Source organism: Salmo salar, chromosome ssa29 (genome assembly GCF_905237065.1).
Source record: "Salmo salar chromosome ssa29, Ssal_v3.1, whole genome shotgun sequence".
Lineage (NCBI taxonomy): Eukaryota > Metazoa > Chordata > Actinopteri > Salmoniformes > Salmonidae > Salmo > Salmo salar.
Genome location: NC_059470.1, coordinates 22,036,460 through 22,054,752, shown reverse-complemented (window position 1 = coordinate 22,054,752; position 18,293 = coordinate 22,036,460). Strand labels below are relative to the sequence as shown.

At 41.3% G+C, this 18,293-nt stretch overlaps 1 protein-coding gene across 2 annotated transcripts in view; it reads right to left on the bottom strand.

The window, feature by feature from the left end:
* Positions 1-665: 665 nt before the first annotated feature.
* The window catches only part of LOC106590380 (GTP-binding protein Rheb), a 35,097-nt gene continuing 17,469 nt past the window's right edge, over positions 666-18,293 (bottom strand). For both annotated transcript variants that reach the window (XM_014181352.2, XM_014181353.2), the window contains 6 exons: positions 10,961-11,028; positions 10,525-10,607; positions 6,818-6,874; positions 6,667-6,714; positions 1,753-1,834; positions 666-1,254 (listed from right to left, as the gene is read on the bottom strand). In XM_014181352.2, the coding sequence (XP_014036827.1) occupies positions 1,162-1,254; positions 1,753-1,834; positions 6,667-6,714; positions 6,818-6,874; positions 10,525-10,607; positions 10,961-11,028 (431 nt within the window). In that variant the 3' untranslated portion in view covers positions 666-1,161. The remainder of the gene's footprint in view (positions 1,255-1,752; positions 1,835-6,666; positions 6,715-6,817; positions 6,875-10,524; positions 10,608-10,960; positions 11,029-18,293) is intronic.

The following is an 18,293-nucleotide window of genomic DNA, read 5'->3' as shown; positions in this document are numbered from 1 at the left end:
AAATCAGCCGTTTCCAGCTACAATAGTAATTTACAACATTTACACTGTATTTCTGATCAATTTGATGTTATTTTAATGGACAAAAAAATGTACTTTTCTTTCAAAAACAAGGACATTTCTAAGTGACCCCGAACTTTTGAACGGTAGTGTATACATTTATTTTTTTGCGGGGGTTTGGGGTTGTTTCTGGACAAGCCTCCGTCTCCCACAATGAAATTAATGTATTCTATGGAGGAAAGAACAGCTAGAAGTGAATTGTGAATCCTATAATTAGAAACCATCTCCAACTGGCTAATAGAGTGGAATATAATGAGTAGTAGATCTCTCGTGGACACATATTATTCCAACCCACCAGGTTTCCATTTCTCCTTGGTAACGTTAATTATCACGCCCCCCACCCCCCCTCTGAGAGCTGGCGTGAGTGAATGTGTGGAGCAGTGTGATGGCACATACTGTTTCCCTGACTGAGTGGCAACATCAGCCTTTTGACAGGTTCTGATGTAGAGGAGCCAACTGGAAGTAGAATACTGACTCCCTTATCTCTGGTAAGGGAAAAGATATATCATATACTATATGAATTATATAATGTATCAAAACACTCGTGTATTCTGATAATTTGTATAAAACAAAAAAACTGCACATTTTGAGAAATCAGAATATCAAACTCTAGTGAAACAATATGCTGATTTAATGATTACAATCAAAAAACAGAATCAACATTCACTAGACTAGCAAATGAATGCTGGCCAACTGTAGTGGCCATAATAATAACATTTTAAGAAATACAATATACAAACTTTTCAAGGGGAAGGGAGGGGCAGGGAGATCAGGTAGAAAAGAGATTACAGGCTTTAAATGAGGAGTAGTAAGGCTAGATATTTCACCACGTTTGGTTTCTCAGAAAAAGGGGAAGTCGGGGGGAGCAAGACGGGTGTACCCTAAGCTGGGATCGATTGTTACTCTTAAATGTCGAAGTCTTCGTCTGTCCTTCTGGAAATGAACAAATTAATTTAGAAAAGAAAAAAGACAAGATGTTTCTCGATGGAGGAAAACAGGCAGTTAGCCACTTCAAGTAGAGGGATTTCCCAGTGTCCAGTGCTGTGGTTGGGGACGGGGTGGGGGGGACGGTGTTCGAGGGCCTGGGCGGCCGGGGAAGGAGGGTTACATCAGGGAGCAGGATGTCCTGCCCTGGGGGGCTCCCCCCTCCATCTTCTCCGCCTCCAGGATGGTCCTCTTGAACACCTCCACCGCTGTCTGACTCACACAGGAAAAAGGAAGTCAGAGGGAGGAAATGTCATATCACAACAACAGGGCTGTGCAGATGGGTGTTTTGTCTGCTCTGTGCTTGCAAATGCTACAATCTAGTGTAAACCAAAGTGACAGATTAATTGTTATTGCTAGGGTAGAAAGTAGGAAATCCAAACATTCTAGATGACGAGAGGAATATTTGATACAAACACTATTTTGATATCATCAACACAGTAGCATTGACCAATGGATCCAACATGCCTCGTGGTACAATAGGGAAATAGCAACAATTCTGTTGAATGATGCATTGATGCGTCCAGGCCATGTTGGCACCAAATGTTCCTTTAGATTACTCTTCCAATTTAAATTCAAACTAGACTGTAATTGCCTTGGAACATTCTGTGCCAAGATGGCACCCACTGCAATACTAGATGTCAAAACAGAGTTGGCCAAACTATATATCAATCTGGGAGTGGCTGGTGTCATCATCATCATCATCATCACCTGGTTCTCTTTAGCGGAGGACTCCATGAATGCTGCATTCCATGAGTCAGCCAGCGCTTTGCCTTCTTCACAACTGATTACACTGAGGAGAGGAAAAAACATATCACATTGACTACAATTAGCTTGTAACAGCAGCACAGCCTATACCCACAGTTCCTGGTTGTACTGAGAGGAATCGAATATCACAGTGAACACCATTTGCTTGTAACACAACAGCCTATAACCACATGTGGGAGCATTAGCTATAGGAGGGTAAGGCGCTAATGGAGAAACTGATCTGTGGTCACTCTCCCTATACTGTCCCAGGCATTCACTACACCATCTCTCCCCCATGTCTTTTTACACTAGCCTGATCCAAGATCGGTTTGTCCTGTATAGTCAACCCCTATGGTCGCAGCCCAAACAGACCTGGGACCAGGTTAGATAGTATTGCGATGCTAAGATACCACCACCCCCCGACGGATTCTAACTACATCGCATGAGTCTTTTTCAGCCGAGCCAAAATCTATAGGCTTTATAGCCTAGTGGTGTATCTGCTGACTGGTGTAACTGTACTACAGCACTCTGCATCCCTAACACTCACTCCTGGGATTTAATAACCTGGAGTTATTGATTCATCCTAAGGTTCAGCCGGTTCCTCACTTCGCCCCGGCGCAAGCCTTTCCCAGCCCTTGTTTAATGAGATCTGTCGCCACACATCTGTCTACCCACACACACACACACACACACACACACACTAATAAGATAATGCAGTTAGAAGAATACGGGTGATATACTGTACTGTTTAGCAGTAAACAATACAATGTAAACAATACAATGTATATTACATTGTATATAGCTAGTCTCTAGTCTATTTCAGGGTGGGATGATAGTTTGGGAGGTACGCTTTACTATGGAGAAGTCATTAGGAGAGACAGAGAAAGAGATACATTGAAAAAAAATTGAGAAAGACAAAAGAGAGAAAGAAAAAAGAGAGCGAGAGAAAGAGAGAGAAAGAGAGAGAGAGAAAGGGGAAGTGATCAGTAATGCCTTGATTACTTCAGTTGGCTAATAGAATTCCAGCTGGCCCCAGGGCTACTATGCTCCTGTGTGTCTGTGTTTGTACTCACTCCACACTGAGAAGCATATGAATCCCTTCAACACTCCTTACAGCGTGCACATCATCATAATGGGGCCAGAGTGTGTGTATGCGTGGGTTGATGTGTGCATGTGTATGTGTGTGTGTGGAAGGGATGTTAGAGTAGCTGTCACTACTTCCCACTATGAGCTGGCTGTGCTACATTTCCTGTTTATTCTGGGAATGATAGAGGAGGCAGGAGGAACGATGGATGAAAAAAAAGGAGGGAGGAGGAACGAGGGAGAGCTATGAGTGAGTGACCCATTTTCAGAAGTGTGTTGAGCAAGCAGAGTGCACTGCACAGGCCTGGTAAGAAATGACACACAGGGGAAGTGGATCATGTCAGTTAGCAAGCTAACAATGTGCATGATATCTAACAAGCTGAAAAAAACAACAATCGGGATTCCTTTTTTTAACCGAAAAACTGACTTTCTCAAATCATCCTACAGAGGTTCATCCAGTTCAGAAATTTGATTTATATACAAGGTCGGAAAGAGCAGATTCTAAGGTTTCTAAAGCAAACAAACTCTAAAAAATAAGGACATGGTCTCTGTTTAAAAATACCACTTTTTGAAGCATAACAGCGGTTCCACACATTCCTCGGACACTCAAATTGTTTGGGAAAAATATTTATATTTTATTCTGTTATATTCCATTACATTCTTAGTATAACATATTTACATTTGTATTTTTTATTTATTTAACTAGGCAAGTCAGTTAAGAACAAATTCTTATTTACAATGAAGGCCTACCCCGGACAATGCTGGGCCAATTGTGCACTGCCCTATGGGACTCCCAATCACAGCCGGTTGTGATACAGCCTGGAATCGAACCAGAGTCTGTAGTGATATATTTGTGTTGAATGTGATCAGGGGAGGGGAATGTAAGTTTGTCTTGTCTGTTGAACCCCCTAGAGTCTATGTCCACACCCGCGCGGATCTCTAATTAACATAATCATACAAATAAATCGGCAACAAAATCTGTCTGTTTACGATATATATATATATATATTTTTTTTGTTGCATGGGCTGTGTCTGCATCTGCGCTGGAAGGTGGCTGAGCTACAGCGGTGTTCGCCAGACTATGAGACGTCCTGACAACCGGTCTTCTCACAAGAAACTATGACCAATCTATGGAAAGATGAGACTCTAACGAACACGTACAGTACATGTCGGCTGTTGCTCTAGGACACCCACAAGCCTCACAAGACTGGTCTGAAGATAGTGGACGTACATATGGATGTAGTTTAGTGCCCAACATGATTTTGTTTATATGGATAAAAATAAATAAAAAAATCCTGATCTTTTTTATATCTCTCAGGTTATATCTCTCAAACAAACTTCCTTTTGATTTCTTTTAACCATCTGTTTTTCCATGTATAAATCTATTATTCAATGCGTTTCTATGGGCTAATAGCAGTAAGGCCAAATTCAATGTTTCATCAAATATTTGTTTTAATTTTTTGGGGGTAACACTTTACTTGACGCCCAGTGTAATAACACATAATGACACGGTCATTACCATGTCATAATGGCATAACAGCTTATATAACTTGTCATAGCCTGCCATAATATGGTCATAACACTGTCATGACCCATATTATTCACTACATATATTGACAGGAACGAATTGCAAGAATCACTGAAGCTGGAGACTCATATCTCCCTCACTAACTTTAAGCACCAGCTGTCAGAGCAGCTCACAGATCACTGCACATAGCCCATCTGTAAATAGCCCATCCAACTACCTCATCCCCATACTGTTATTTATTTTTGCTCCTTTGCACGCCAGTATCTCTACTTGCACATTCATCTTCTGCACATCTTTCACTCCAGTGTTTAATTGCTATATTGTAATTATTTCGCCACTATGGCCTATTTATTGCCTTTCCTCCCTTATCCTACCTCATTTGCACACACTGTATATAGACTTTTTCTATTGTTATTATATGTTTGTTTATTCCATGTGTAACTCTGTTGTTGTTTGTGTCGCACTGCTTTGCTTTATCTTGGCCAGGTCGCAATTGTAAATGAGAACTTGTTCTCAACTGGCCTACCTGGTTAAATAAAGGTGAAATAATAAAAAATAAAAAAAATATATATATTGCGTTATTTTATGGCTGGTTATGACACCTACATAACAGTGTCAAAACCCACATTTATTCAAATTCCTTTTTTCCCTGCCAAGAAGTTTCCTTTCATTTGAAAGTTTGTTTCTTAAATCCGTTGTTGTAATGAATTATTTACAGTCATGTTTTTTTCATCATATTTTAAATAACTCATGAAGCATTATGACCATCCTGTGTCACTTTATTTGGACAAGGAAAATACACTTTATGTCACTGTCAAGAAGCATTATGACCATCATAATCATATAAGCCAGATAGGCCTGTCACATACATGCCCTTATGTCAGTCATCAGTCACAAAGAGGGTGTCTTGTCCTGCTCCTGAAATCTGCTCCTGCATTCACCCCAGTCATCAGCAACAGAGCATTGAGGTATGTAGGTGCATTGAGGTATGTAGGTGCATGTCTGACATCAATGACATCGATCATTTACAATTATAATTTAATATGGTCAATAACATTTAAAAAAAATATATATAACATAAACATACTGTTGAGACGTAGGCTATGATGTAATGGAATGTTCTGCCTTGTGTGGTAGGTTTTGACACCCTTATGTAGGTGTCATAACCAGCCATAAAATAACTACTGTGGTAGGTTTTGACACCCTTATGTAGGTGTCATAACCAGCCATAAAATAACTACTGTGGTAGGTTTTGTGGATTTTTACACTCTTATGTAGGTGTCATAACCAACTATACAATAACACAATATATGTCACAACAGGGTAAAATATAAGTGTCATGACAGTGTTGTGATCATATTATAACAGGTTCTGACAAGTTACATCTGCTGTTATGACATGGTTATGACCGTATTATGACGCTAGGTGTCAAGTAAAGTGTTACCTTTTATTTTAGATACCTAAAGGGTCCTAAAATTCCAAATCAAATAGTTAAATGATCCTTGGTATGACCATCTTAAAACAATTCCATATAGCTTAGTAGAACCCCCCCCCCTATTGATTTAATTTGCATGGCGTATATTCAAAGGATAAAAATAAATAAAAAGACACCCAACCAAATCTGCACACCCCTACTCCCACCCGTCACCACTGCTGGCTGCACAACTGGATGCAAGGCATACAGTATGCCGGTAAAAATGGGGTCATAAAAACATTTCCCGATTAATTTATTATTATTTTTTTTTTTTACAGATAACATACCGTAAATTGTGTCTGAAATAGGTATAACTAACGTCACTCTGACCCAAACACGCAGCAGACCGACCTGACCCTGCATTCTTTAAAACAGAGCCAGAGCCAAAGACAGCTGAGAGCAGACTGGACCAGTTTCCCAGCCTAGCGTCAAGGTCTAAACAGGCCAGGAGTCTAAAAGAGACAGGACTACCAGGGAAATGGCATATACATTTTTCACTCCACGCCAAAGATGGCAAGATGTGGGGATTTTATGACAAGGCCTATAAAACTCCAGCAGATCAAGTCCTAAAGGTTTATTCCAGCCCCCCACCCTCTGTTGGAGCAATATACTTTCTCTCTATTTGGTCCTGTCTGTGAACTAAATGTCTTTGAACAGGTCTCCACGGACTCGTACAAACATAACGACAGACCGTAAGAACATTAAATCCCAGTTAAATCTAATTTAAAGCTGAAAATGGAATAAACTATCTGGTTCCTCTGAAAAGACCATCGGTGTGTGTGGCATACAGTACCGTTCCATGTGTAGATCCTTCTTGTTTCCGACCAACATGATGGGTACTCTGCAGAAGACAAAAGGAAGTCCTGTTAGTCAAATGAAATCAGGAAGTGAAACACTAGATATTCAGATTGAAATGTTTACAGACAGGAGAATAAGGTACTTACTGTACTTTACCAACCATATCCAATAATTTTTCGTGGATAACTTTTATTACTTCAAAACTGCAGCAGAAAAAAAAGGTCATTCAAATCTCTATTAAACAGCCAAAGTAACAAGAAAGTGAAAACATTCAACAAAGTGCTAGTGTACTGTAGACAAGATGAGTATCAACACAACAATCAATTCTCAAAAAAAATCTTCCAAAGGTAAATACTTAGAAGACTTGAAGACTCTCACTTGTACTTAAATGCATCCTTTATGGGAGAAAAGCTTGACATTGTCTACGTCGGACCATGCTAAATTTGTCAATAACCCATGTCAAATGGCTGCATTCTCCTATCCCGGCCGCTCCGTGTGTGATGAGTACATTCACGAACGTGGCCTAACAAAGGCGGTTGCGGTTGACCCATTGCTTGAATCTGTATGAGATGGGCTACTAAGCATATCAAATCTTTCCCGAGAAGAACCATCAACGCTGCTGTACTTAATGTGCATTTTCCATTGCTTGTTAGTTGCCTTGCCGACATCCAGTTGAGAAAGGTCGTTTCATCTGTGCCATAGGTTGTAATGTAGAGGCCTACTGTATATAATACAGACAGGCCTGATGCATGGTTTGAGACGCAATTTAAATAACGAATGTTGAGCCCCGGGCTGGTCAGTAGAAATGAATAAATCAAAGGAGACATTAAGTCAACTTGACAGCATTAACTGGCCAGTGGAAAGTAAAGAGACGTAATGGGATGTGGTTAGGAACAGCTTTCTCCAGGGAAAGTCTCCCGAGGCCCGCTCCCATGGCAACTACCATAGGACCCAGGGGGATTTAGGATTAAACACACTCTCTAGCCTAGACTACAGTATGATGGTCTTACACAGAACAAAGAGTTTGACACAGTATGAATCCTGTTGTCATTTAAGATGTCTGAAGTGTGGAGGCATTACAGGAGAGAAAGTGCAGCTTTGATGCACTTCTATATTTAAAGGGGAATAACGGGACATTTCGAAAGTGTCTATGTTCCTAAACAACTCTGATTCGTTCAGGGATAGCGAGGTCAAGCTAGCGCGAGAGCTGCGTCACAGGGTTATACAGCCCCCCCCCACACTCACTGCACCGCGAGATAGAACTTTGTGGAATAACGCAAATCTACAAAAAATATAAACATTCTGTCACAGCTAAAATACAAGAGTCGGGAAGTCCAATCGATTGTGAGATATAGCATATACATTTTATGTGATAAATGTGGGTCGCGGGTTCACAACTGTACCTTTTCTGAAATCTCTGCCAAGCAAAGAGTTTTGGAATATATTGTGCAATAGGCTATAAGGCTTTTGCAAGTTGGGAGTTCATCCTGGTTCAAGTCCCGTGCACGAAGCTGGAGAAATGTACAGTGCATTCGGAAAGTATTCAGACCCCTTCCCTTTTTCCACATTCTGTTGCCTTACAGCCTTATTCTAAAATATATTTATATATATTTTCCAACAGGAGAACGACCCTAAGCACACAGCCAAGGCAACGCAGGAGTGGCTTCGGGACAAGTCTCTGAATGTCCTTGAGTGGCCCAGCCAAATCCCGGACTTGATCAAACATCTCTGGAGAGACCTGAAAATAGCTGTGCAGCGACGTTTCCCACCCAACCTGACAGAGCTTGAGAGGATCTGCAGAGAAGAATGGAAGAAACTCCCCAAATACAGGTGTGCCAAGCTTGTAGCGTCATACCCAAGAAGACTCAAGGCTGTAATCGCTGCCAAAGGTGCTTCAACAAAGTACTGAGTAAAGGGTCTGAATACTTATGTAAATGTGGTATTCCCATTTGTATTTTTTAATACATTTGCAAAAATGTCTAGAAACCTGATTTGCTTTGTCATTATGGGGTATTGTGTGTAAATTGATGAGGAAAAAACCCCCCAATGTAATCAATTTTAGAATATGTCTGTAACGTAACAAAATGTGGAAAAGGTAAAGGGGTCTGAATACTTTCTGAATGTACTGTAAACTGAAGCAAAGTTTCACCCACATTTCAGATAAGAAAATATCCGCCTACCTTTATCATGTCAACCATCCATCCAATTTAAATAATTCCATGTGTCCGCCTTTTGTCTTTATAAACTTTCACATAGTCTGTTCCATGGTATGGGGTAATCCAATGAGCAACACTGCAGCTGTTGATTGCAGTGATCATAATTCATCACGTATGCTATATATAATCAATACATTACTTTTTCAAGGAGTAAGGTATTTGATGCAAACATAGGCTATAAGAATACTTTTCCATTTGATCAAATCTGCCTACATTATAACATTCTCTTGCATGCTCGAGGAAGGCAATTTGGCCCTGGCTTGAAAATGAAGTCCCCTGTATAATTTAGTAAATGATTGTCATTCTTCTACGGATTTGAACATGTAAATGTAGGTTAATAATACTTTGACAGTGAGCATATATCACATTTCAATAGACGCACGCATCAGTGTCTATTATGTCTGCAACAGAAATAATTTCACAAGGATATGTTTGCTGTCAGCTGGCTATTGTAGGAAAGTTACAATCTAATTCTACATTTGCATAAATTTGCCTTATAACCCATATGTGTCATCCTATGAATTTCACATTATGTTGCACACTCACTAGTCTTTCCCTCTCATTTTAGTAGATACTGTATATTTTCCCGTAATGATCTGATCACACCATGCAATGAGGGATGTAGCCTACAGTCAGAGAGGGAAGATGGACAATGTTGATTGGCAGGTGAAATTATGTCCAATGGGGTTGCAATGTAAAAGTGGGAGGCGGGATTAGGTTGGCTCCTTTCCTCCTTGCTTGGTTGAGATCGCAGAAACTGTCATATTGTGAATCCGCGACCCAAATTGACCACATATAATGTGTATGCCACATCTCACAATCGATTGGACTTCCCAAATGTAGTATTTTTGCTGTGACAGAACGTTGAGATTATTTGTAGATTTGAGTTATTCCACAAAGTTCTATTTAAAACTACAGTGAGTGGGGGGGGGCTGTATAACCCTGTGAAGTAGCTCTCGCTCTACCTCGCCCTCCCTAAGTGAGAAAGGTGCACACTTTGACAAGACAGTCCAGGGGTTAGGAACATAGACACATTTTCAAAATTTGCCGTTATTCCCCTTTAAATCTGACCAAATTTCTACTGCTGCGCCCAGGAGAACTTTTCCACTTTTTCATTCTCATATTAATATAGCGAGAGGGAAGAGTGAGAGAGGGAGAGAAAAGGAACAAGGGAGTAATTGAGTGATGGATGGAGTGAGGCGAGAGAGTTGGATGGAGAGAAATGCCGGTGCGAGGAAGAGAGAATAAATGGTGTGGTTAAGAGAGAGGAGAGAGAGATAGATGCAGTCATTTTATTTAAATCTCCAGCTGATATGGAGGCAAGTTAGCACACACACGCCTGCATGCGCAAACACACACACTACATTTATTTTAGCTCCACATGAATACCTGTTCTGTACTACAACATACAGGAGCCCTGTTCTATAGAATAGCATAGACAGACAGACATATAATGCACAGATCAATAGTAGCGTCAATGAAATTCATGCCTTTTACTAGAGAGAGAAATACTACATAGATTCAGAGAAACCTTGAGCGGCTAGATCTCTCAGGGATGAATCCACATGGGTTAATTTTGCAGTAACAATGCTTTAGCAGCAGTGTGAAGGAAGGAGAGGGCGAGCGGAGCTACCCACCTTTTATTCGAAGTGACAGAATACACCAAAATGTAGCCGTTGATGTCTATGGAGTAGGTCTGTGGGAAAATGGAGTATTCATCCTGCCGAGAGTGGAACATCACAAAGATAAAGTAGATGTTCTATGAGAGTAAAAATCGAGGTAAAAAAAACAAGACAGTGTAATAATTCCATGTGGAAGCGTTCGAAAATAAACAAATTCATGGGACCAGCGCCGTTGATAACTACTAGCGCCGTTGCTAACTAGCAACCTCGTTGTCTTAACCTTGTAATCTTCAACCTAGGGAAAAAAATTTGGAAATCTAATCTACACCTGGTATTAAAAATAGCTTTTCTGCCAAATACATTAGAGCTCACATAATGTAGTGGCCCACTGGCAGTCTGACCACAACATTCTGATATGCGAGTGATCTCTCTACTGGTAAGAAGGACTCACCTGTCCGGCTGTGTCCACCAACTGCAGGAGGTACTCTTGACCATTCACCGTGATCATCTTTGTAAATGCTGAGGAAAGAGAAAGGTAGATAACTAAAATACTGCACTTGGGAGTTCCTAAGTCATTCTACCCATCTACAGTCCTGTCAAGAGATTGTGGAAAACATAGCCTAGAGCACAGTAGCTCATTCATTACCCTGATCTTACACACATTTACATTACAACTCGGTTGGGATATAGAATGACTCTTTGGTACTCATGTCAGACAACTATATATTAGGACGTCACTCATTTTTGAGACTGAGCTAGAATTAGCAGACAATTAGCAACAAAGAACACCTCCTTCATCACAATTAAAGAGGCCATTTCTCTACGTCGCTTTGAGTGAGCTCACCACAAGTCAGTTAGTGAAGCAGAGAGAGGGACAAGTGGGGTAACATTTCATGTGGCGCTGAGATGTCAGAACACAGGAAAGTGATGTATGTAATCGACTAGAATAGGCAGGACTGGGACTGAGACAGATTCTGATTGGGCTGTTACTCTGGGTGACAGTGGAGCTGTGTATGTGTGTGTGTGTGTGTGTGGCAGGTGGGCTGGGACATCAAATGAACCGAGGGGGTTTGCTGCAGTTGCTTATTTAAGCACGACACACACACACACACACACACACACACACACAGAGAGCAGGAAAGCCAGCCAAATCCACATCGCTACTGTAGTATAGTAGAATCATGTTTGTAGCACAATTTATTATGGTAATCGTTCTACGTTCCTGGGCTTAGAGAATGCAGCAGAGGCGGAACAAGCTTTTCATTCAGAAAAAAATATGCCCTGGCCGGCTAAAAATAACTGAACGTTGCCTTCACCGGGGGCTGCATGGATGGAAGCTTCCCGAGCTTAGGCACTGTAGATACAGTATTCAGTTACACACACACACACACACACACACACACACACACACACACACACATATAAATGTAACCTACGACTTTGTGAAGCTACTGTACCATACAATCAATTGTGTTCTTCGTGCTAACAAAGGAAGCAATGCCATAACAAAAATGTGTATCATGATCTAGGGCTGCGGCGGTCATAAAATGTTGTCAGCCGGTGATTGTCAAGCAAATAACTGTCGGTCTCACGGTAATTGACCGTTAATTAACATAAACACATTTAGCATCTCCTGGCTTCCACACATAGACTTTTTAAAATGGCTTATAGGCTAAGAAATTCTACACCTTCACAATAAATCCATTATTTATTTTAGACAGGTCTAAAGAAGGATGATATGAAGAAAATGTAGTCTATTTCAGAAGAACAGAATACTAAGTTATCTTTATGTTAGCGTCACGACTTCCGAAGTCGGTCCCTCTCCTTGTTCGGCGGTCGACGTCACCGGCCTTCTAGCCATCGCCGATCCACTTTTCATTTTCCATTTGTTTTGTCTTTGTCTTACACACCTGGTTACAATTCCCCAATTACGTGTTCATTATTTAACCCTCTGTTCCACCATGTTTGTTTGTGAGTGATTGTTTGTTGTAATTACGGTCCGTATTGTGGGCTAGGTTTATTCGTCTTGTACATCTTGAGTAAAATGACATGTATTACTCATCTCTGCTGTCCTGTGCCTGACTCCTCTGCACCAGCTACACTCAGACTTATTACAGTTAGGTCCTGATGTGGCTCTGCCAAATGGCTGTGGGCTACAATAGTTCAATTAACAGACAAGATTTGCTTATAATTCCGTGGCATTATTTTATAGTATGAAGAATACAACTGAACAAAGCTGAATAAAATATAAATATTTTCTCCAAACGATTTGAGGGAGTGCGCACATGCGGCTATTCTGTGTTGAGCGGTTAACAAAGAAATAGGTACTCCTATATGCTTAATTTAGAGTTATTAATGTAACTTTAGTTGTTCTACAAACGTTGGGCTATATGTTTGGATTTTTAATAAATTGTAAGGCTGCATGATGCGACTAATGATGATTTGTAAAAAGTTGACTGAAAGGCATGATCTCTGCTTTGTTTTTTGCGCATGCTGTACACACTCCAATAGTCTCATTTACAATTTGACAAGCACTTGATAATGCCTCGAATTTCACAGCAGCATCCCCTTTGTGGCCGTAATGCACCCTAAACAAATCCATGCTTTTTGTGGCCGGAGTGCTGCGTTGTGCCCTTCTCCCTGAGCGTCCTGCGCAATCCGAAGTGTCTCTCACTCACACAGCTCTCCGTCACGTGATCGGGTCTTTCTCACAGGCTACAAGTGAAGACAGACACAGCAGGGACGCAACTGCGCCTGTCCTTATCCAATTCCGAGGTGCATATTGAAGTTATTGGATGAACTGGCCACATTTACTTTTCGTCAGCCAACAAGATGAGTAGGCCTAACGACCAGCAAAAGCACTAGCCTAGTCAATCTACTATCCCCCATAGTACAAAGGTTGACCTATTCTATTCTGTGATAAATAAATATTCCAAACAGTCTGGGACAGTTGTGGGATGCGATAGATTCCAAATTAATACAACCACTAGCATCAAAAAATGTTTTTAAGCAATGTGGCTGATGCAACAGATCAGAACGTTTAGCTTAAAATGTTGATAAACTATTAGGATATTTCTTCACATTATAAGTGCAGCAATGCGCAAATGGTAGTAGGCTATAAGCGCGAATGTTCCATTAGTGGAAAACACCATTATCAAAAGTGACCATAAATGTAATTATGCATGTAATGCTTTTATTATAAAAAGGTGCATCTTTATGGTGAAAACGTTCTCTCCCAAATATGAAACTCACGCGCTGCTTATATATGCCAGTTAGGCTCTACACCCCGTGTAAAGCGGATTCATGTGCTTAAAATTAAGAAGTTATTTGGCCACTTTAGTTGTGATACAAACCTTATTAAAACATATAGGCCTATGGGCTAGACTTCATGAGCTGTGCGACTATGTGTCACGTCCTGACCAGTGAAAGGGGTCATTTTGCCATAGTAGTATGGTCAGGGCGTGGCAGGGGGGTTGTTTTGTGTGTTTTGGGGTTGGTTTGTTTCTAGGGGAATTTGTTCTAGTTTTCTGTTTCTATGTTTCATTTTCCATGTGTGGCCGAGTATGGTTTCCAATCAGAGGCAGGTGTCTTTCGTTGTCTCTGATTGGAAGCCATACTTAGGCAGCCTGTTTTCCTTTGGGTTTTGTGGGTGGTTATTTTCCGTTTAGTTGTATTACCTGACGGAACTGTTGAGCGTTTGTTATTTTGTTGTTTTGAAGTGCATTCATTAAAATCTAAGATGAGCACTATACACGCTGCGCTTTGGTCTCTTCAATACGACGCTTGTGACACTATGATTCGAACAAGTCGCAAAAAAAGGCATTGTTTCTAATGCTGGGCATCATTTACAAGTGATAATATATAATTCAAGTGATAGGATAATATTGTCACCCATCAGACTATTCTTGATTTAATCTTGTCTTTACATATACAGTGGCTTGCGAAAGTATTCACCCCCTTGGCATTTTTCCTATTTTATTGCCTTACAACCTGGAATTCAAATATATTTTGGGGGGGTTTGTATCATTTCATTTACACAACATCCATACCACTTTGAAGATGCAAAATATTTTTTCTTGTGAAACAAACAAAAAATAAGACAAAAAAACTGAACTTGAGCGTGCATAACTATTCACCCCCCCCAAAGACAATACTATGTAGCGCCACCTTTTGCAGCAATTACAGCTGCAAGTCTCTATAAGCTTGGCACATCTAGCCACTAGGATTTTTGCCCATTCTTCAAGGCAAAACCTCTCCAGCTCCTTCAAGTCATACCACAGATTCTCAATTGGACTGAGGTCTGGGCTTTGACTAGGCCATTCCAAGACATTTAAATGTTTACCCTTAAACCACTCGAGTGTTGCTTTAGCAGTATGCTTAGGGTCATTGTCCTGCTGGAAGGTGAACCTCCGTCCCAGTCTCAAATCTCTGGAAGACTGAAACAGGTTTCCCTCAAGAACTTCCCTGTATTTAGCGGCATTCATCATTCCTTCAATTCTGACCAGTTTCCCAGTCCCTGCCGATGAAACTCATCCCCACAGCATGATGCTGCCACCATGATGGTTTCTCTCGGGGTGATGAGAGGTGTTGGGTTTGAGGTGTTGGGTTTGACATAGCATTACCTTGATGGCCAAAAAGCTCAATTTTAGTCTCATCTGACCAGAGTACCTTCTTCCATATGTTTGGGGAGTCTCCCACATGTCTTTTGACAAACACCAAACGTGTTTTCTTATTGTTTTCTTTAAGCAATGGCTCTTTTCTGGCCACTCTTCCGTAAAGCCCAGCTCTGTGGAGTGTACGGCTTAAAGTGGTTCTATGGACAGATACTCCAATCTCCACTGTGGAGCTTTGCAGCTCCTTCAGGATTATCTTTGGTCTCTTTGTTGCCTCTTTGATTAATGCCCTCCTTGCCTGGTCCGTGAGTTTTGGTGGGCGGCACTCTCTTGGCAGGTTTGTTGTGGTGCCATATTCTTTAAACATTTTTAGAATGGATTTAATAGTGTTCTGTGGGATGTTCTAAGTTTCAGATATTTTTTTATAACCCAACCCTGATCTGTACTTCTCCACAATGTTGTCCCTGACCTGTTTGGAGAGCTCCTTGGTCTTCATGGTGCCGCTTGCTTGGTGGTACCCCTTGCTTAGTGGTGTTGCAGACTCTGGGGCCTTTCAGAACAGGTGTATATATACACTGAGATCATGTGACAGATCATGTGACACTTAAATAAAGTCCATCTGTATGCAATCTAACTAATTATGTGACTTCTGAAGGTTATTGGTTGCACCAGATCTTATTTAGGGGCTTCATAGCAAAGGGGGTGAATACATACGCACACACCACTTATCTGTTATAATATTTTTGAACCAAGTTATTTTTTCATTTCACTTCACCAATTTGGACTTTGTGTATGTCCATTACATGAAATCCAAATAAAAATCCATATAAATTACAGGTTTTAATAATACAAAATAGGAAAAACGCCAAGGGGGATGAATACTTTTGCAAGGCACTGTACTAAATAATATATGTGACATTTGTTATGATTTAGAATGGACCATTATCATGCAACTGTATCAAAACAGGGGCACCGGGAAAAAAATACATGTCATCTATGCACTTAAATAGCGAATGGAGGACACTTTTCCCCGTAGTTTATTTATAGTTGAGAAATACATAAATATAGTAGGCCTAGCCTATAGAAAACTGATGGGATCCTCCTCTTTTTATTAGCAGCCATCACTCTTTTCTCCCTCAATTGCATAGCCTATTTTATTAAAAAATATATATTTCACCTTTATTTAACCAGGTAAGGTAGTTGAGAACAAGTTTTCATTTACAACTGCGAAGCAGTGCGACAAACAACACAGAGTTACACATGGAATAAACAAGCGTACAGTCAATAACACAATAGAAAAAAAAATATTAAAAAAAAGAAAGTCTATATACAGTGTGTGCAAATGGCGTGAGGAGGTAAGGCAATAAATAGGCCACAGTAGCGAAGTAATTACAAATTCGCAAATTAACACTGGAGTGAAATAATGAGCAGATGATGATGATGCGCAAGTAGAAATACTGGTGTGCAAAAGAGCAGAAAGTAAATAAAAGCAATATGGGGATGAGGTAGGTAGATTGGGTGGGCTATGTACAGCTGCAGTGATCGGTTAGCTGCTCAGATATCTGATGTTTAAAGTTAGTGAGGGAAATATAAATCTCCAGCTTCAGCGATTTTTACAATTCGTTCCAGTCATTGGCAGCAGAGAACTGGAAGGAAAGGCGGCCAAAAAGGTGTTGGCTTTGGGGATGACCAGTGAGATATACCTGCTGGAGCGCGTGCCATGGGTGGGTGTTGTTATCGTGACCAGTGAGCTGAGATAAGGCGGAGCTTTCCCTAGCATAGACTTATAGATGACCTGGAGCCAGTGGGTCTGGCGACGAATATGTAGCGAGGGCCAGCCGACTAAAGCATACAGGTAGCAGTGGTGGGTGGTATAAGGGGCTTTGGTGACAAAATGGATGGCACTGTGATAGACTACATCCAATTTGCTCAGTAGAGTATTGGAAGCTATTTTGTAAATGACATTGCCGAAGTCGAGGATCGGTAGGATAGTCAGTCTTACGAGGGTATGTTTGGCGGCGTGAGTGAAGGAGGCTTTGTTGCGAAATAGGAAGCCGATTCTAGATTTAATTTTGGATTGGAGATGTTTAATATGAGTCTGGAAGGAGAGTTTACAGTCTAGCCAGACACCTAGGTATTTGTAGTTGTCTACATATTCTAAGTCAGAACCGTCCAGAGTAGTGATGCTAGTCGGGCGGGCGGGTGCGGGCAGCGAACGGTTGAAAAGCATGCATTTGGTTTTACTAGCGTTTAAGAGCAGTTGGAGGCCACCGATGGAGTGTTGTATGGCATTGAAGCTCGTTTGGAGGTTAGTTAACAGTGTCCAAAGAAGGGCCAGAAGTATACAGAATGGTGTCATCTGCGTAGAGGTGGCTCAGGGAATCACCAGCAGCAAGAGCGACATCATTGATATATACAGAGAAAAGAGTCGGCCTGAGAATTGAACCCTGTGGTACCCCATAGAGACTGCCAGAGGTCCAGACAACAGGCCCTCCGATTTGACACACTGAACTCGGTCTGAGAAGAAGTATTTGGTGAACCAGGCGAGGCAGTCACCCGAGAAACCAAGGCTGTTGAGCCTGCCGATAAGAATACGGTGATTGACAGAGTTGAAAGCCTTGGCCAGGTCAATGAAGATGGCTGCACAGTACAGTCTTTTATTGATGGCGGTTATGATATCGTTTAGTACCTTGAGCGTGGCTGAGGTGCACCCGTGACCAGCTCGGAAACCGGATTGCACAGCGGAGAAGGTACGGTGGGATTCGAAATGGTCAGTGATCTGTTTATTAACTTGGCTTTCGAAGACTTTAGAAAGGCAGGGCAGGATGGATATAGGTCTATAACAGTTTGGGTCTAGAGTGTCACCCCCTTTGAAGAGGGGGATGACCGCGGCAGCTTTTCAATCTTTAGGGATCTCGGACAATACGAAAGAGAGGTTGAACAGACTGGTAATAGGGGTAGCAACAATAGCAGCGGATAATTTTAGAAAGAGGGTCCAGATTGTCTAGCCAAAATGATTTGTACAGGTCCAGGTTTTGCAGCTCTTTCAGAACATCTGCTATCTGGATTTGGGTGAAGGAGAAGCTGGGGAGGCTTGGGCAAGTAGCTGCGGGGGGTGCGGAGCTGTTGGCTGGGGTTGGGGTAGCCAGGAGGAAAGCATGGCCAGCTGTA